The sequence below is a fragment of the Mirounga leonina genome, unplaced genomic scaffold (genome assembly GCF_011800145.1).
Source record: "Mirounga leonina isolate KUSES-001 unplaced genomic scaffold, KU_Mleo_1.0 Mir_376, whole genome shotgun sequence".
Lineage (NCBI taxonomy): Eukaryota > Metazoa > Chordata > Mammalia > Carnivora > Phocidae > Mirounga > Mirounga leonina.
The window spans coordinates 9,071,965-9,091,058 of NW_023270718.1; the positions used below are offsets into that span (position 1 = coordinate 9,071,965).

At 59.5% G+C, this 19,094-nt stretch overlaps 3 protein-coding genes across 4 annotated transcripts in view; 1 reads left to right on the plus strand and 2 right to left on the minus strand.

Annotated features, from left to right (window-relative positions):
- The window catches only part of TMEM238 (transmembrane protein 238), an 8,439-nt gene extending 7,485 nt beyond the window's left edge, over positions 1-954 (minus strand). For both annotated transcript variants that reach the window (XR_004675897.1, XM_034986445.1), the window contains exon 1: positions 198-954. Coding sequence is in view for 1 of the 2 variants with exons in the window: in XM_034986445.1 (XP_034842336.1) it covers positions 205-738 (534 nt within the window). In the remaining variant the exon portion in view is untranslated. The remainder of the gene's footprint in view (positions 1-197) is intronic.
- Positions 955-2,428: 1,474 nt separating this feature from the next.
- RPL28 (ribosomal protein L28) lies at positions 2,429-4,839 on the plus strand. Its single transcript, XM_034986455.1, has 5 exons — positions 2,429-2,527; positions 2,797-2,884; positions 2,977-3,100; positions 4,464-4,582; positions 4,705-4,839. The coding sequence occupies exons 2-5, from the start codon at positions 2,804-2,806 to the stop codon at positions 4,792-4,794; spliced, it is 414 nt and encodes a 137-aa protein (XP_034842346.1). The 5' UTR covers positions 2,429-2,527; positions 2,797-2,803; the 3' UTR covers positions 4,795-4,839.
- Positions 4,840-14,329: 9,490 nt separating this feature from the next.
- On the minus strand, positions 14,330-18,753 carry UBE2S (ubiquitin conjugating enzyme E2 S). The gene is made up of 4 exons (XM_034986414.1): positions 18,575-18,753; positions 17,812-17,959; positions 16,278-16,468; positions 14,330-14,812 (listed from the first exon to the last, which is right to left on the minus strand). The coding sequence occupies exons 1-4, from the start codon at positions 18,575-18,577 to the stop codon at positions 14,492-14,494; spliced, it is 663 nt and encodes a 220-aa protein (XP_034842305.1). The 5' UTR covers positions 18,578-18,753; the 3' UTR covers positions 14,330-14,491.
- Positions 18,754-19,094: the final 341 nt, after the last annotated feature.

Sequence of the window (19,094 nt, forward strand, 5' to 3'; positions counted from 1 at the left end):
TCTCTCCATCTCCCCCTCTGTCTCTCCATCTCTCCCCCGTCTCTCCATCTCTCCCCCTGTCTCTCCACCTCTCCTCGTTTCTCCAGCTCTCCCCCTCTGTCTCTCCAGCTCTCCCCCTCTGTCTCTCCAGCTCTCCCCCTCTGTCTCTCCAGCTCTCCAACTCGCCCTGCCGCCTCACTCGCTGCCCCACCCCTCACCTCGGGCTCACTCGCTGCCCGCGCCCGCCGCCCCGGGCCCGGCCTCGAGCGTAGCGAGCTGCAGGCGCACGCGGCGGGAGCCGGCGGCGGGCGGCGGGGGCGCGCGGGCGGCACGGCGCGTTCCTAGAGAGCCGGGCGCGCCGCGCGGGCCCGAGGAGGAGGCCGGCGCAGACCAGCGGCGGGAGAGCTTGCGCGCCAGGCGGGCCAGAGCCGAGGGCCGCAGGCCGTAGTCGCGCTCGAGCTCCTGGCGCGAGATCTCGATGTTGCCGGTGTACCAGAGGATCCAGCCGAGCAGGCTCAGGAAGACGAGCAGCGCGCCCGAGTAGATGAGCAGGTCGCCGAAGTCGCGGCCGCGCACCTGCAGCTGCGCGAACACGCCGGTCAGCAGCGCCGCCATGCCCGCCACGTCCAGCGCCACGGCCAGCAGCAGCGCCACCCGGCAGCGGCCCAGGCCGGACGCAGGCCCGGGCGCGCCGGCCGGCGGGGACGGGGCGCCCGGCGGGGGCCCCTGCGCGGCGCCCACGGCTGGCGCCGCTGCCATGGCCCTGCTCTGCCGCGCGGGCTCCCCCAGAGAGCGTTCCGGGGTGCGGCCCGGCCGGGGCGGGGTCAGGGGACGGCGCCAGGTGAGCCCGGCGCCCGCCTGGTCACCTGAGCTGGCTGGGGTGCACACGGGCCCGACTTGGGGGGTGCCCTGGCCTTGGATTCTGGGCAGGTCGGCCCTCCGAGGCCTGTGCTGGGGGCAGCCCGGCTCCCGGATAACGGTGGGAGGGGCCTTACGGACACCAAGGAGCGCGATGGAACACATTTAAAATTCAGGGTGCCTTATGGAGGCAGCGTGGGGTGCTGCGGGAGCCCGGACGTCTTTTCCGCTCAGTGCCTGCTCCAGGGGCCCCCTGCGCCCCAGGCCCCGTGGCGTGTCAAGAAACAAGGATCAGACAAGGCTCCCGGACCCAGAGCCCCGGGACGCGCAGTCAGCAGGCAGGGCGCTCTAGTGGAGCAAACACGGGGGGGCTCTGGGGAGCTGAGATTTCTCTCGCTCATTGCCTGTCGCCCGGGGCCGCCCGTGCGCCCCTGGGAAGCGGTGGCTCTCCCAACACTCTGCGCGCCACCGCCAGATTTGGGTGCCGTGCCGGGGGCAGCGGGGCAGTCCCCCAGGCTTCTCCTAGTGCGTCTGGGCGGCCGGGACTCCCTAGGGGCGAAGCCCACGAGCCGGGAGGGAGCAGACGAGGCCCCCGCCCTCGCGGAGCTCCCGGACACGGTCCCAGATCAGGTGCACTCGTGGGGGCCACAGGGGCCGTGCCGTTCCTTTTGCTGAGCCCGGGTCTCCGGAGGCCCCCCAAGCGCCCAGCCCCTGCTGCCGAGGGCTGAAGACCCGCGGATACCTCAGGCAGGGCTCCCGCCCCTAAAGAGGACCGCGACAACAGAAAATAACCTTCTGGGGAGTTCATGGGGTGCGGCAGCGGGCAGGCCGGAGGGGGAGGACGGGGGAGGGGCAGCAGCTCCGGCCCGCGGAAGGAACCGAGAGCTTTCCCATGCAAATCTCTTCCCCTCCAAACGGCTCGCCCTTGGAGGGGATCCACGCCCTCCTGGGGTGCAAGGCTGCGAGGACATTCCGCCTAGCTTCTCTCCAGACTCTAAACCGTTTGAGATCACCGTGCGGAGGACGACCCGAGACGTCCGCCGGGGTCAGCCGCAGAGTTCCGAACGTGGCCGGATGGAAAACGAGTGTTTCCGAACAGACCCGAAAGGGCTTGCGCCAGGAGGAGGGGGCGGCCACCCCGCGGGAGGGCGTCTCCGAAGGGTTCCGAAAACGCCCGAGAGGGCCTCCGGGCCTTCGTCGGGAATAGCCGAGAGCTTGCGAAGAAGACCGGAAGCATCCGAAGACCCTGGAGCTCGTCTTAAGTAAGTCAGGCAGCCGTACGTTCGTTTGTAAAACAAATATTTATCGAGCGCCTATACTGTGTAAAGCGCTGGTGAGCGACCCTGGAGAGAAACCCCTGCGGAAGGGGACTTGGGGCTTCTCCAACTGGACCCACTCGGAAATCCAGCGCTGCCGTTCCGAAAACACACGAAGGGCCCTCGGAAGGGTGGTGCTCCGCCTCCGAGAACACGCCCCAGCGTTACTAGCCGAAGAGTTCCGAAGGTCTCCGAGCGATCGGCGACAGGCTGGCGGAAGCGGCCGAACGTCACCGAGCCGCCCCGGGAGGAGGCGGGGACAGGCGAGGGCATGCGCGTGCCCACAGAGGAAGCGGAAATGCGTGTGGCTATTAAAGGCGCCGCCCCGCCCCTTGCTTGCCTCTTTCCGTCTCCGGCTGCCGTCGCGAGAGGAGGTGAGCGCGCGGTTCTCCGCCGCCCGCGTGGTTGCCTCGTCTTCCCGAGGCCCGGCGCCCCTGCCCTTGCCTGGCCTCTGTGGCCGCCCCCGAGCCCGCCGCCGGAGCTCGCTGCGGCTCCTCACGTTCTCTCCCCCTGCATCCCCCGCCTGAGTTCAGCCCCCGCCTGGGGTCGCCGTGCGCCCTGCGGGTGCCCCTGCCGCTGCCACGCGGGTGGGCCGCCGGCCCGCCGCGCCCTCTGACAGCCTCCCCTGCCGCCCTCCCCGCAGCGCCGCCATGTCCGCGCACCTGCAGTGGATGGTCGTGCGGAACTGCTCCAGCTTCCTGATCAAGAGGAACAAGCAGACCTACAGCACTGTAAGTGGGGCTCGGGGCCTGGGCCTGGGCCTGGGGCGGCTGCCCCCCGCCCCCCGCCCCGCCTCACGGCCCCGCTGCGCCCTCCTCCCCAGGAGCCCAACAACCTGAAGGCTCGCAACTCGTTCCGCTACAACGGGCTGATTCACCGCAAGACCGTGGGCGTGGAGCCGGCGGCCGACGGTAAAGGCGTGGTGGTGGTCCTGAAGCGGAGGTCCGGTGAGCACCCACCTGCTGGGCGTCGCTCCGCCTGCGGCGGGCGGCCGGCGGGCTCAAGGGGGGCCCTCGGCCCGGGAAATCGCGAGGCGGGTCAGGCGCGGAGCTGTCCCCGGGGTCCCGCCGGTGAGGACGGGCAGGCTCGGTGTCCGCTCGGAGCGGCCGCGGTGGGACGCCCGGCCTGCTGTGCGCGTTCAGGAGCGGCCGCGCGAGCCCCGCCCCCGCTGGACGGGCTTTTGGTGTCTCAGAGGGTCAGGGGGACCCGGGAGCCCAGAGGCAGGGGCGCTGGAGGCCTGCGGCATCTCGGCCCCGCCAGCTTTGCTTTCTGGGGTTTCTCCGGGCCTCGCATTAGGGCTGCTGTCTGTTTGCGTTTGAGCCCAGCACCCGCGCAGGGACAGCAGTGTCCGGGACCTGGCTCTTGATCGGGCCGCTGCCCACCCTGCAGGGGGTTACGCTCCCTTCTCAGCTCACCAGTGAGCCCCTGGGGTTCTCTCGCTTCTGAGAACACCGTTCTGGTGCTCTGGGCCCTGGAAACCTCACTTGCCCGTCTCGGGTTGTTGGGTGGCCTCTCCTGGGCTGTCAGGACCTGGACTGACCGTGCTCCTGGGCTGGGGTCGGGGACGGGGCGGGCCGACCTTGAAAGTCACTGCCGTGCTGGAGGGTCCTTGGTTTTTGGGTGAGACCTTCCCCGTCTGTTACTTGGGGCACAGGACTCTCGCCAAGACCCCGTGGATTCCGTCCTGCTTCACGTCCTGAATGAGGCTGGCAGCTTTGCACACAGGAAGGGGGTGCTTTCCTTCTGATCCAGGGGCAGTGGGGTCCAGGCTCCACCTGTGCACGGATGGGGGGTGGGCAGGTGCTTTCTGCAGGGCTCCTCCTCACCCTGGCCTTACCTGAGGCCTTCCTGGTTCTCCAGCATCCAGGCCCGAGCCTCAGAGCTTGTTTCAGACCCTTGTTCCACATGGGGTAGCTTGGGCCCTGGGGGGCAGGCAGGAGGAGACCAGAGCTGCAGTCTCACGGACACTTGCTGCCTGGCCAGTGTCCTGCCCTGGAGCCAGGCAGGCGGGCTGTGGTCAGATGGCCGCTGTGTGCCTGTGACTTTGGACAGGAGTCCTCATTCCGTTGCTCTGCTTTGCTCTCTGAGAAGTGACTTGATGAACCTTCTGTCAGGGACACAGGAGAAGACCCGCTGCAGGCCTCAAGGCTGGGCCTGGCCTGGCCTGGGGATTCAGTGGGTGGATGGGGCTGGCTGCAGGGAGTGGCCTGCCCAGGCTCACAGCCTGGGGGCTCAGGTTCCCAGGGGGAGTGCACCATCACACTCACCCCTGCCACCACCCCCGCCACCACCCCCATCCCCTTCCCCCAGGCCAGCGGAAACCCGCCACCTCCTACGTTCGAACCACCATCAACAAGAATGCCCGGGCCACCCTCAGCAGCATCCGGCACATGATCCGCAAGAACAAGTACCGCCCAGACCTGCGCATGGTGAGTGGGGGCCAGCAGTGGTTGGGGGAGCCTGGCCCATCCTACGAGGAGGGTCTCTGCTGATGGCTGGACCCGCACTCGGGTGTGGGCGGGCGTGCTGAGCCTTCTACCTGTCTCTCCAGGCTGCCATTCGCAGAGCCAGCGCCATCCTGCGCAGCCAGAAGCCCGTGATGGTGAAGAGGAAGCGGGCCCGCCCCACCAAGAGTTCCTGAGCACCTGCCCCTGCCTCTAAAGCAATAAAGGTGTCAACCTCCTCACCTGGGCCTCCTGTCTGCCATCCTGGGGCTCTGCCCCACGTGTGTGCACCTGCGTGTCCTAGCACGCCCCTCCACCTGCTGTTACCATACGAGTCATAGTGTCTTGGGACTGGAGGAAGCAGATCTGGGTCAGGGGAGCTCCGTCCCAGCGTTCCTGCCTCTCAGGGATGGGGCTTGGCCCAGGTTCTTGTGTTGAACACATCAGAGGTGTGACCATGCAGCAGATAGTGTGTTCAACAGGGAACCTCCACTGTGGTCCTCACAATCCCAGTCTCTTTGTGGACACATGACTGTTTCAAGAAAGACCTTTTAGAGCCCAAATCTAAGGGCTGGGGATCCAGGCCAAGGGTCTACCTCCTGCAGCACCTGTGGCCTGTGCACTGGAAGGGGTGTGCTGTGTGGGGCTTCATCGTCTGGGACTTGGCTGTGGACCCGGCGGAGGGGGGGGAGGGCTGAAGACTGACGGAAGTGGGAAGCAGGTTGGGGCCGCTTCCCCCAGGGATTAAGGACTAGGCCCCCCAGGAGTGAAGTGGATGGAGCTGTGGGGCAGGAGTGTACCCACCGTGAAGCAGGAGCTGCTGGTCTCGGGCACGGACGCAGATCCGGCGTCCTCACGGGTCCAGACTGTTAAACAGCCCATTCCTGGCTAGGAACCTGGACGGCCACCTGTTGCCCCTGCTGGACTGTGAGTGCCCCATTCCTCCTGGCTCCGTCTGTCCTCCAGCCTGCGTCCCCTACCTGCTCTCTGCTCCCAGTCACCACTTCTGCCCCTCGAGACCCCCCACCGCAGTGCTCCCCTGATCACTCCTCATTGCTGCCGCCTCTTCACTTCACCCCCACGCCCCATCTTCCCCAGGAGATCCTGTCTCCCATTCTGGGGAGCTAGAATAGGTTCTCCCGGTTTCCTACCCTTGCCTGCCTGCCTCTTGGTGTTTAAGAAAACTGGTGATGGCTCGTGGGTCGTACCTCACTGTGTGGCTCTGGGCAAGGAACTGGACCTCTCTGTGCCTCTTGTCAAAACTCAGCAGATTAAGGCAAGCAAAGGGCTGAGCAGGGTTTGCACATGGCAAGTGCTCAGTAGGTCTCAGTGTTCTGTCTTCTAGAAGGTAAGCACTGTGTGTGTGTACTCACGTACATACTTATGGCCATTTCTCATCCCAACTACCCTGGACACCACAGCAGGTGTCACTCCCTCTTTACAGATGGAGTCACTGAGGCTCCCCTGGGGAAAGGGTCTCCACTGTCACTGCCTAGACCCGTTTCCTGCATACCTGCCATGTGCCAGCCAATATGCAATGGATTGAGGATCCAGTGTTGAGTAGACCCTTGGTCCCTACCATTCTGGAGACCGTGTCCTGAGACCGCAGCCTGTTCCCCGTCCCCACACCAGAGCTCTGTGGCCAAGGGCATCTTCCTCCAGAGGCCCCGTTTGTTTCAGGGTAGGAGCCCTGCCTCCAGCGGCTGCCTTGGCTCACCCCAACACAGATCCTGATGGAGACACCCTTGCCTCCAGCTTTCCTCAGTCTGCAGACGTGAACCTGACCTATTTCCTGACGAAACCGCTCGTCCTTCTTGGGCTCCTGCAGTAGCTTCCACCTTGCCACACTTGGGTCTGTTCTTGACCCAGATGGAGAGGCATCCTTTTGGAACTAAGTCCAGTGGCTTTAAGCCTGCTCAGAACCCTCCCAGGGTTCCCATCCCACTCCAAATGAAAAGCAGGTCCTTGGCCATGGCTGCCTAAGCCTGTCTCCACATCACCTCCCTCCACCAGGCAGGTCTGCCTCAGGGCATCTGTCCTTGCCGTTCCTCTCCCTGGAAGGTGCTTCCCAGCAGTGAGACTCAGCCTCACCCTACTAAATGTCAGCTGAAAGTGAGTTCTTTCCTCATCAGTCCATTAAAAATTGAAACCCTTCCTCCACCCTAGGTTTATTTTTGTCCGTAGCGCTGATGTCCATCTAACACGTATGCTCTGTGCTGGTGAGCCGGGACTTGGTCCAGGGCCCCAGCATTTGGAAGATGCTCGGTGAGTATTGGACGTTGAAGAAATGAGGTCGGAGGCTCACAGCCGCGAGCTCTCTGTCCACCTTGTACTGATGGTGGCGGTCAGGTGGTGTCTCTTCTCTGTCCGCCCTGGAGCCCTCAGTCCACGTGGAGTCCTGCTAGTCGCTGGCATCTTCTAGAGAAGTATTTGAGTCCTCCCGCCTTGTGTGGCCTCTCCTGACCTCAGGCTGTGTGACGTGGGCTCAGGTGCTGGGCCTCATCAGGGTGGCTGGGCTGGGTAGCCACAGCAGGCATCTTGATGCCCCTTGGGTGCTAGAACCAGGAGAAGGGTGGATGGAGGCAGCAGGTCTCCGCCCTGAGTCTCTGCGCTGGAGTCCCCGGTGCCATTTGGACTCAGACGCGTGGCGTCCCCTCCCCAGGCCCCAGCTTCCCAACTCCTCCCTCCTGGGAAAGGAGAGAACTTGGGGAGGTGTGATTCGCATGGGGTCATCTATTCAAACCTTTTCCTCGCAAGTGATGTGTGTTGGCATGGAAATTGGAAAACAGATAAACAGGGAAAATATAAAAAGTAAACCTCAGGGGCGCCTGGGTGGCCCAGTTGGTTCAGCGTCTGACTCCTGGTTTCAGCTCAGCTCATGATCTGGGGTCCTGAGATGGAGCCCCGTGTCAGGCTCTGTGCTGGGCATGGAGCCTGCTTGGGATTCTCTCTATCCCTACCCCCCTCCAGTTGCACACTGTCTGTCTGTCTCTCTCTCTCAAAAAAGTAAACTTCAAACACCCAGACACATCACAGTAATAATGCGGAAAGCCAAAGACAAAGGGAAAATCTGGAAAGCAGCAAGAGAAAAATGACTCATGCAAGGAAACCCCGAGACTGACAACTGACTTCTCGGTAGAAACAGTGGGGCCAAGAGGCGATGGGGTGACACCTGCTGAGAGACCACCCCACCCCCTCAGCCTGCCACCCACCTCCCCCATCAGGGCTAGTGGCTCAGAGCAGCCACGGGAGTTGGGCTGCCTTGGTCAGGACAGGCTTGCCAGCTCCCAGCTGTGGGCATTTGGGTGGGCCCCCTAGTCTCTTGGTGCCTCAGTTTCCCCATATGTGAAATAGGATTATTTCAAGGGCTCCACAAAGCAGAGACTAGTTTTGTTTGCTGCTTGTCTCCAGTGCTAGCGCTGGGAATGCTTGCAAAATTGAGTGCAGGGCACACCCTTGGTGGCTCCCACATGGCATCACTCGGCTCTGGGGACTCGGGGCTGAGACGTGCTCCGTTCGTGGCAGGGGCTGGCCTGGATTATATTTCCACCTGTACTGGCACAGGAGATAAGCTGGGGCTCTCTATATTTAGATTTGCTTGCATTTGCGCCCCTTGGCTGTGCAACCTTGGGCAAATGGCTCGACTTCCCTGTGCCCTTGTTCCCTCATCTGTGACGTGCGCATGGCAACAGCCCCGGCTTCCTGATACCGTCAAGGAGGTGCAGTGTGCAAAAAGTTCAGGAAAAGGCCTGCCGTGTCATGCCCGCAAATCTTTGCGTGAGTGAATGAATGTTTACTATTACGAGTTATTTTGACCAGATGGACTCAAACCATCTGAGATGATTTTCCAGGTCTGTAACTGCCCGCAAGCAAAATGATGCTTGGCTTTTCCGGAGCATTTTGAACACCTGTCCTAAATCCACACCCCCCAATAGCCTGTGTTTCCAAGCTTGTGCGAGTGGCCCCGGCGTGTGTGCCTGTGTGTGAGGGCATCCTCTGCAGCTTTTCTGATCCAGGCCGACCAGCAATTGTGTTGAGTTCCTTTCGTTTCTCTTGTAGTCATTTGCTGGAATAAAATCATCTATTCTTTGAAAGTCTTTCGTTATGAGAATGGCACATTCATGAGGTTTGGAGATGTGCAAATGCAAGGAGAGTATCCAGGGGGAGAGGGGCCCCAGGACCCCAGCCTCTGGTTCTGCAACATGTTTATCTTTTTTGGAAACTGTTCTGTGTACATGTGGGGTTCGAGCAGCCTGCTGAGTCAGCCCCTATTGTGTGTTCACCCCTGGCCCTGGGCTCTCTCCCAGCAGAACCAGCATATTTGTTTTAGCATCTATATTTAATATAGTATTTATCAGAGAGAGGCAGCAATAGGGAACATTGTATTGTCCTCATAATTTTTCCAGAAATCCAGAACTATTCTTAAAAAAAAAAAAAAAGCCTATTAAAAAAATTCTAAGATAGGGGTGCCTGAGTGGCTCAGTCGTTAAGCGTCTGCCTTCGGCTCAGGTCATGATCCCAGAGTCCTGGGATCGAGCCCCGCATCGGGCTCCCTGCTCGGCAGGAAGCCTGCTTCTCCCTCTCCCACTCCCCCTGCTTGTGTTCCCTCTCTCACTGTCTCTCTCTGTCAAATAAATAAGTGGAATCTTTGGGGGGAAAAATTCTAAGATAGGGGCACCTGGGTGGCTCAGTGGGTTAAGTGTCTGCCTTTGGCTCAGGTCATGATCCCAGCTCTTTGCTCAGCGGGGACTCTGCTTCTCTCTTCCCCTGCTCTTGCCTCTCGCTTCCTCTCTTTCTCTCTCCCTCTCAAATAAATAAATAAAAATTCTAAGATGGTCTATGATTCTCAGACTGCGAAAAACCCCCATCTTAGGTGGAGCTCAAAGTGCTAGCTCATGCATGGCGGAATGGGTATGCTTGCGTTGCTGACAGCGTAGACTGGTACAAACCGCGTGGCGAACAATTCAGCAACATCTGTACAAATTACAAACAAATGTATGCGTTGGCACGGGAATGTCACTTCTAAGATTTGCTCTGAAGATCTGTTCCCTTGTGTGCCAAATGGCCCGTGTCCACAGGTTATTCGTTCTGGCGTTGCTGGTCAATGAGAACAGGACATGTGATTGACATCGTGGCACGTGTATGTGATGGAACCGAGAGCAGGGAGGTGCTGTTGTGCACAGACCTCCAAGACGTCTGGTGTAGCTGACAAAGCAAGGAGCAGGCGCGCCTGGGTGGCTCAGGTGCTTCAGTCGGTTAAGCATCTGACTTGACTGCAGCTCAGGTCGTGATCTCGCAGTCCTGGGCTGGAGCCCCGCATCCAGCTCCGCACGCGGCACGCACTTCTGCTTGGGATTCTCTCCCACCCTCTGCACCCCCTCTCCAATAAATAAAATCTTAGAGAAAAGAAGAAAAAGCAAAGAGCGGCATGCTGTGTCCAGGATACTGCATGCTGTGAGGAAAATAAAAGGGGCTTGACAGAACTAATATTTAAATTTGCTTGCATTCTTGTAGAATTTCTTGGGAAAAATATAGACGCACTTGGTAACACTGGTTGTCTGTGATAAAGGGAACTGGGTGTCGGGGAGACAGGAATGAGAGGGAGCTGTTTCTTTGTAGAAACTTTGTAAAGATTTTATTTATTTGTTTGAGATAGAGCTAGAGAGGGAGCACAAGCAGGCGGAGGGGCGGAAGGAGAGGGAGAAGCAGGCTTCCTGCTGAGCAGGGAGCCGGATTCGGGGCTCGATCCCAGGACCCTGAGATCATGACCTGAGCTGAAGGCAGACGCTTAACCGACTGAGCCACCAGGGTATGCCCCCCTTTGTAGAAACCTTTATCTAAAAAAAAAAAAAAGAATTTGTTTTTTGAAAGAGTAACATTCATGAGGTATCCTAAGCTCTCCTTCCTTGAGGCAATTAGTATTCCCAGGTTCCAATGTGGACCTTCCGGAAGCATTAAATTCATATGCGAGCAAGTAACACGTATCCTATTTTATTTTATTTTTTAAATTTTATTTATTTGTAAGAGAGAGTGAGTACAAGCAGGGGGAGTGGCAGGCAGAGGGAGGAGGAGGATCCCAGGACCCTGGGATCATGACCTGAGCCAAAGGCAGACCCTTAACTGCCTGAGACACTCAGGCATCCTGACACGTATCCTATTTTTTTTTTAAATTTTTAAAAAGATTTTATTTATTTATTTGACAGACACAGTGAGAGAGGGAACACAAGCAGGGGGAGTGGGAGAGGGAGAAGCAGGCTTCCCGCGGAGCAGGGAGCCCGATGTGGAGCTCGATGTGGGGCTTGGTCCCAGGACCCTGGGATCACGACCTGAGCCTAAGGCAGACGCTTAACAACTGAGCCACCCAGGCACCCCTATCCTATCTTAAAGAAAAATTTAGGGATGCCTTCCCCTGCTCGTACACACTCTGTCTCTCTGACAAATAAAATCTTAAAAACAAAAACAAAAATTTAAAATAAATTAACAGAGGGGCACCTGGGTGGCTCAGTTAAGCATCCAACTTTTGGTTTCAGCTCAAGTCATGATTTCATGAGTTGTGGGATCGAGTCCCCCCGTGGGGCCCTCTGCTCAGTGGGGAGTCTGCTCGGGGGATTCTTTCTCTCTCCCTCTGCCCCTCTCCCTACTCAGTCTTTCTCTCAAATAAAATCTTTTAAAAAAATGAACAGAAATGGTACTATATCATATGCACTGTTCACCATTGTTGCTTTTTGTTCACTTAGTCAAGCTTGGAGATCAGCCCATATTCACACATAATGAGTTTCTTCGCGTTTTAAAAATTCTGCAGTACGGGGTGCCTCGCTGGCTGGGTTGGTGGAGTGTGCAAGTCCTGATCTCAGGGTTGAGTTCAAGCCTCCTGCTGGGTGTAGGGATCACTTAAAAATCTTTTTTTTTAAGATTTTATTTATTTTTTTGTCAGAGAGAGAAAGAGAGAGACAGCACAGGCAGGGGGAGCTGCAGGCAGAGGGAGAAGCAGGCTCCTGCCGAGCAGGGAGCCCAATGCGGGACTCGATCCCAGGACCCTGGGATCACTACCCGAGCCAAAGGCAGACGCTCAACGACTGAGCCCCCCGGGCGCCCCCAGGATGACTTATTTTCGCCTTGGCATCGTGCACGAAGGATCCGAATCGTGGCAATCTCTCGTGACTTGCTGGTTTGGCTGATTGTGACGTCCGTGATCTCTCCATGCTGCTGGAAGCAGTGGTAATTCCACTTTTCGCCCAGGCATTGTTTCCTGAATGTGCGGCTGTGTGTGTACTCCTTGTAATTAGGACAAATGGCGAAAGCCCGCGGCATACCTGCAAGGATGCTGAGGAGTAAGGGGTGCGTACTTTCCACTTTCTACCAAGCTTCCATGCGCGTTTCACCGTCACGTGCTCCCACCAGTGGCATGTGAAGGTGTCCGAGGCCCGACGACCTTGTCAGCACTTGGTGTCGTCAGACTTTAAACGTTTCTGCTTCGGCAGTGGGGTCCCACCGACTCTAGCTTACACCGCATTCTCTCAACTACTCGTGAGGACTGTCTTCTGTGTTTGGCCGTCGTGTGGATATCCTCTTTTTGTGACGTGCTTAAGTGCTTTTGCCAACTCTTGTGTTTTTCTTATTTATTTTTTTTTTAAGATTTTATTTATTTATTTGAGACAGAGAGAATGAGAGAGAGCGAGTACATGAGAGGGAGGAGGGTCAGAGGGAGAAGCAGACTCCCTGCCGAGCAGGGAGCCCGATGCGGGGCTCGATCCCGGGACTCCAGGATCATGACCTGAGCCGAAGGCAGTCGCCCAACCAACTGAGCCACCCAGGCGCCCCGTGTTTTTCTTATTGATTTGTAAGGGCTCTTTATATGCTTTGGATTAGTCCTTTTTGGTTCTAGGTCTTGCAAATACCTTCTGTCCCACTGACTTATCGTCCATCTACTTTAGATAAACAAGTTGATTTAAAAATATTTAAATAAACTTCATGGATATAGTTTACACAAAAACACACCTATTTTAAGTATAGTTGAAGTTTTGGGATGCCTGGGTGGCTCAGTCGTTGGGCGTCTGCCTTCAGCTCAGGTCATGATCCCAGGGTCCTGGGATCGAGCCCCGCATCGGGCCCCGTGCTTGGTGGGAGGCCTGCCTCTTCCTCTGCATGCCGCTGCCCCTGCTTGTGTGCTCTCTGACAAATAAAATCTGGAAAAAAAAAAAAAAAAGTATAGTTGAAGTTCTGACACATTTATGCACCCGTGTGACCACCGGTATGACTGGGGTCTGGAACACGCTCCTCAGCCTGGAAAGCCCCCCATGCCTGCCTCCCCGATCCCAGATGGCCGGCGCCCTGCTTCTGGGCACCACGCGCTACTGCCTGTTCGGGCATTTCCTCTCAGTGGATTCAGGTATCCTGTACACTTTTGAATATGGCTTCACTTAGCACAGAGTATTTTTGAGGTTCGTCCGTGCTGTTTTGGTGTTAATCTTTTGCCGAGTGCTATCCCCGTCTATGAACTCAGTTTCTTTTACTCCTTCATCTGTTGAGCATTGGGGTTGTTTCCATTTTTCATCCAGCACTAAGGAAGCAACTATGAGAGTTCACGTACAAGTCTTTAATGTAGACGCAGTTTCCTTTCTCTTTCCGTTATCCTTTTTTGAGAAGACCATAAAATTTTTGTTAATGGACAGTAAGCCAATTTAAAGCCTCTGTGCCGGGGCACCTGGGTGGCTGTCGTTAAGCGTCTGCCTTCGGCTCAGGTCACGATCCCGGGATCCTGGGATCGGGCCCCGCATCGGGCTCCCTGCTCGGCGGGAGGCCTGCTTCTCCCTCTCCCACTCCCCCTGCTTGTGTTCCCCTCTCCCGCTGTGTCTCTGTCAAATAAATAAATAAAATCTTAAAAAAAAACCCCTCTGTGCCTTCAACAGTTTCTGCCAAGGCCCACTCTTCCTCCCTACTCCACCACTCTGGCTTTGCGGCCTTCACCTCTGGCCCCAACGAAAGTCTGTGACGTACAAGGGCCACCAGCTTGCAGTCAAGCAGGATGGGACAGGAGGCCAACTTGCCGCACGTCTCCTGGCCCTCCCCTGGAGTGTGTGTGTGGGGGGCAGAACCTGTCCATGTGACAGATTGATTTCTATGAGGAGGTCACTTGGGGTTAAACAGGAGAACCTGGGTGGCCCCACCCCATCAGCTGAGCCTATCTGAAGGACCTGGCCCTTAAGTGGGGCACCTGAGGCTGAGAGGGGCAGGGGAGAGGAGCCCGCAGGGGAGTAACCCAGGCAGCTTCCAAGAGCGGAGGACCTGAAACCCACCATCAGCTTCAAGAGCTGGGGATGTGGCCTGGCAGACGCCTTCGCTAGTGAAACCAGAGTGGCCAGCTCGCCACGCCCGGGCCACAGAGCAACAGAAAGGGTTGGACGGGCGTCGTTTGAGGCCTGGGATGCAGAAGCACACATGGAACATGGTTTGCTACCCTGAGCTGGATCAGGTGCTGAGCTGCCAGCAGCTGGCCCCACACCTGTCACCTGGCTGTCCCAGGCAGGGAGCCTGCCAAGTCACACACCTACTTCAGGCAAGAACAAGGGCAAATGTGATGGAGAGCAGGCCCAGCTCCCCCGCTTTCAGGGGGGACATGGGGCTCCCTCCTCCCCCGCAGCCGACCCCGCCACTCCCCGCACGGCAAGTCCACGCACGCACTTCCAGGGCCAGGGGGACCAGTGTGGCTGAGGCGGTCCTGGGGTGTCTGTGAGGCAGAGCAGCTGCTTTTCCAACTTTATTTAGAAAAACAAATCCAGGTCCCAGTGCCCCCGCACCCTCCCCCACCCCAGCCATAATTTAAATAACTTAGAGACAGCGTTGGGGGTCGGGGGTTGGGGTCGGGGGAGGGGGTAGAGCTGGGAGAAAAACCCACTACAGTCGCCGCAGTGCCCGCTTCTTGTCCGTCTTTTTCTTGGCCGCCAGCTTCTTATCCCGCTCGCCCGCATGCTTCTTGGCCATGGGACCGTCGGCCCCTCCCGGGCCCATGGGGTCAGCGGAGGGGGCCGCACCCCCGCTGGCCACGGCCCTGCTGGCCTCGGCGCTCCCGCCGCTGGGCCCACCGGCGCCCCCGTGGATCTCGGTGAGCAGGCGGGCACGGGCCGCGTACTCCTCGTAGTTCTCTAAGAGCAGGCGGCCTGCCTCCTCGTTGAGGGCCGACTCGGGGTTCGGGTGGATCAGCAGGCACTTGATGGTCTGTGGGGAGAAGGCCAAGGTCAGGGCTGGGCCACCCACGGGGGCCCCCCAAGCCTCCGGAGTCCAGCCTTAGGGCCTCCACACTGGTGTTCCCTGCTCTCCACACCCTCCCCCCCAAGCCGACTCTGGCCCTGCTCACACCTGTGTCCTCCGCTTTGCTCAGTGTCACCTGCAAAGGCCCACTGGGGGGCCAGTACTTGAGGAGCACCCAGAAGGAGATCTAGGAAGGGAAGCAGTCCCAGTACCCCTTCCCTTCTCGAGCCCCTTTTCACGGAGGAGCAAACTAAAGCCCAAAGTGCACGGACTCCATATAGGTGTGGCGGGCAGCGCTGGGGGAGCCTGAGGTGGGTCTGGCTGGACCAGCAGTGGCCCTGACACCGCGGTCGTCTGTCCCACCTCCACGTCAGCCACTGTGACAGGGAGCCTGCAATGCCCAAAACATGCATGGCCTCCATCAGGTGACAAGACCTTTCTTGTCTGCAAACGAGGCCAGCAAGAGCAGCTCCCCTGGCTGCTGAGACACGCAAGGCGATGCCCATCAGGGACCCCTGACCCCACAGCCAGAGGCCCCACCCGCAGCTCCCCACACACTGCAGCTCCTCGGGATCACCGGGGACACAGTCACTCCGTGAGCTCATCTCCAGGGTCCCCAGCAGCCGCGGCTGACACTCCAGGGACAGGAGGAGTAGGATGTTTACCTTGGAGCTCAATCCTCCCCAAGTGCCCTGCAGGAAACTCAGTTTCCCCACCCCCCCACCATCTGCCCCAGGGCCCCTCAGCAATTCCATCAAAAATTTTTCTTTTTTTGAAGTAAGCTCTACACCCAACATGGGGTTTGAACGCACGCCCCAGAGATCAAGAGTCGCCTGCTCTTCCGACGGAGCCAGTAGGTGACCTAACTGTTCTAGTGACCCGTGGGGATCACGGGCGTCTCCATGCTGGCTCAGCTGACACGGCTCTGTGGGGGCCTCAGGCAGCACCCCTGGTCTGCCCCCACTAGATACAACGCTTACAACCCAAAACGTCCCTGGCGGGCCAAATCACTGATGGCTGGGAAACGACAGTTCATGAAAATAGTCTAGAACCACAGAGGAGACCACCGCCTAACTAACGAACTAGACTTTAGACTGTCGAATTTGACGATACCATGAACTCTAGCTCGGGAAAGAAACAACACCCCTGACCGCATGCTGGCTTGTACCACCAGGAAAGCGTCCCAGGATACAAACCCATCGCCTGCTCTACGGCAAGACTGCCCCAGGCACCACGCAGCCTGGACAAGCATACTCAGTGTCCTGGCTCAAGCGCTGCCAATCCTTCCAGAACTTCCCAGCTGGAAACCTGGATTTTTACATGGAAGCCCCCAACTCCTTCAGGGCTGATTTTCAGACAGACACCGTGCACCACGGCTCAGACATCCGTGGGACGTCCAGGAGGGAGGCGCCTGGGCCACCCCAGAACTCACCAGCAGCACATGCCGGATGCCCAGCTCAGCTGTCCAGTCCCTCTTGAGCACGTTGACACAGATCTCACCGTTGGCGCCCACGTTGGGGTGGAAAATCTTGGTCAGGAAGTAGCCCTTGGGTGGGGAGGCAGGAAAGTCCTTCCCCAGCAGGAGTTTCATACGGAACAGGCCTCCGGCATAAGGAGTCCCCTCTGCAGTAAGGGAGAGGGGGTTCGGTTAGGAGGCTCAGGACTCTCTGGCACCACAAAAAACCCCAAAACCTCGTCTTCAGGCTGGCTGAGGCTAGTGCCCCGCTGCCTCCTCCACCAGACTGAGGCATTCTTGAGAGTGGGATGGGGCTAGGTTAGGGGACCCCCATAGGCACCCCTGGAGGTCTCATCTCTCAAGTGTCCCAGTCACGTCCCCTTCCCAAGAAGGGCAGACACTCCCCCCCACTGGCTCTCTGGAAAACCGTCTACTTGGAAGGCCCGCAGACAAATGACGGGACTGTTCTGTAACCTCCATGGTCTTCTCGTCTGCCCACCTCAATGAATGGTTCTCATCCCCCAACTTGCTCGCCTCGCAACAAAAGGGGGAGTGGTTCCAGACCCACAGTGGTTCCTCATGCCCCCGTCACCACATCCCTCCGTGGTAGCCTGGGCAGCTGACCTCCTGGTCCCCTCCTGAATCTGACCCCAACCCCTAGTGCAGCCAAGCCATTTCACTCTCACCCAACGCCAGTGGTCCACGGTCTCCTGACCGCCCCCTCCCCGTCAGCTGAACAGTGCAGCCTTCACATCCGCTTGAAATCCAGCAACGGATTCCTTTCCCACCTCCTTCCAGACTCCTACAAGCCCTAAAAGCTTCATCGGTCTCTTCTTCCTGTTTCTACCAAGTATCCAGGGCGCCTGCCTCAGGACGTGGCCTACTGGGGAGCGCTGACACCCTCCCACTGCCCCACCCCCGACCAGCTCCTCCACCCCACGCTTGTGGCACCCCTTGGCTTCCTCCGTAGACACAACTCACTGTATCACCGCGTGGCTCCACAACCGCGTGTGATCACTCGGTTACTGCCGTTCCCTCCCGGGACGCTGCATCTGGCCTGTTCCCTGCCCTGTCCTGGGGGCCCCCGGCACAGCAGCAAGGAGTCTGCGCTCATCTGGCCCACCCTCCAGAGAACCCGCATCTGATGAGCCCCGGCAAGGCGCCCCTTGAACGCGCTCCCGGGGGTCAGGGTTTTCTCACTACCCGCAGCAAAAATATCCGCGGTAACTTGCTATCTGTGTTGTCCTGCCCTGCAAACCGTGAGCCCCGAGGGTAAGAGGTGTCCCTGCGCAGCACACCAGCACCTCAGCTGTGTCCCCAGCACCTGGCAGGGCTCAGCTTATAATGGGGGCTTCCTGTCCTCGCTCTAGTTCTGCTTTTTTTGGTGTGTTCGTTTGCTTTTTAGATTCCACGTGTAAGTGAACCCCACGCTGTCTGTCTTCCTGACCTACGCTGGCACTGAAGAAGGGAAAGTTCTAGGCACCTCCTCCTCCTCCAATCCCACACTCACCAGGGCCCTCGATGGTGACCTGCAGGTCAGTGAGGTCTTCCTCATTGGGAAAGACCTTGATGCCGTCAGGCGGGTCAGCAGTCAGCGTTGTCACCTCCTTATACACCAGGCGAATGATGTGGGGGGGCAGGTTCTCCACATTGGAGTTCTGGACACAGAGAGAAGCGGGTGAGTCGCTGGCCGGGCCGGGCCTCCTGCACGATCTAAGGACGCAGTGGCCACCCTGGTGTTGACCCTGCACTCCCAGAACCCCCACCCAGTATGCTTCAGATGGCCGTCCAAAGCTGGCCTCCCACTAGAAGTGGGGGGGGGGTCTCCGAAGGGGCTTGCGGATGGGTCCCCCTTCTCCAGAAGCATCCACAGCTCGCTCATCGTCCGGCACGGTCCCCCGTGGTTCCGGGTACGCCCGAGGCCTACCTCGGTCCCCTCCCCTACCTAACCTTGGTGAAGCCCTCTCCGAAACCCCAGCTCGGGGCTGGAGACGGAGGCGGAGCGTCCCTGCTCTCGGAACACCCACGGGCGAGCCACAAAGCCCCTGAGCCCCCCCCGGGACTCAGCCGGGCCTTCCCCTCCGGGGACCCTGCGGGCCGCCCAGGCTCCGCTCCCGCCCCGCCTCCAGGAAGGCCCGTGAGCCCATTCCCGGCCCGGGACCCCAGGCGGGCCCCCCACTTCCCCGGGCCGTCCGCGAGAGGCTCCTGAGACCCCGCCTCCTCCTCCGGGGGGAACCCCGACCGCCCCTCCCAGGCCTGGCCTCCGCGCTCACCATGACTGTGGCCGGCCGGGGGCGGGTCCCCCCGGCCCCCTTCCTGCGCTCTCCGGGCCGCCGGCTGGGGCGGGGGGCCCAACTGCCGCCGCTGCGGCCCTGGAGAGGCTCCGGCGGCCCCGCTCCGCTCCCCGCTGCCTCCGCCGGCCGCCGCGCAGCGCCCTCGGAACTCCGCCCGCCCCGAGCGCCCGGCCGCACTGAGCCGGTCGCGCGCGCACCGCCCCCCTTTTATAGCCACCCGTAGACCACACCCCCCCGCGGCTCCGAGGCGGCGCGCCTCGACCCGTGACGTCACCGCGCACGGTCCTCGGCGTTCGAGGCACTCGCTCCCCTCCCGTAAGCTGCGGGAAGGAGGAGGAGAAGCTGGGCAGGGGGGCGCGCGGCGGGTTGGCCAATGGGGACGCGCGGGGGTCGTAATGGGGTCCCTGGAGAACGGGGGCGCTGAGACGGGAGGGTAGAGAGAGAAAAGACGCGCGGGGCAACGCGACCGCTGATTGGGCCGTTTGAATGAGACGCCTCC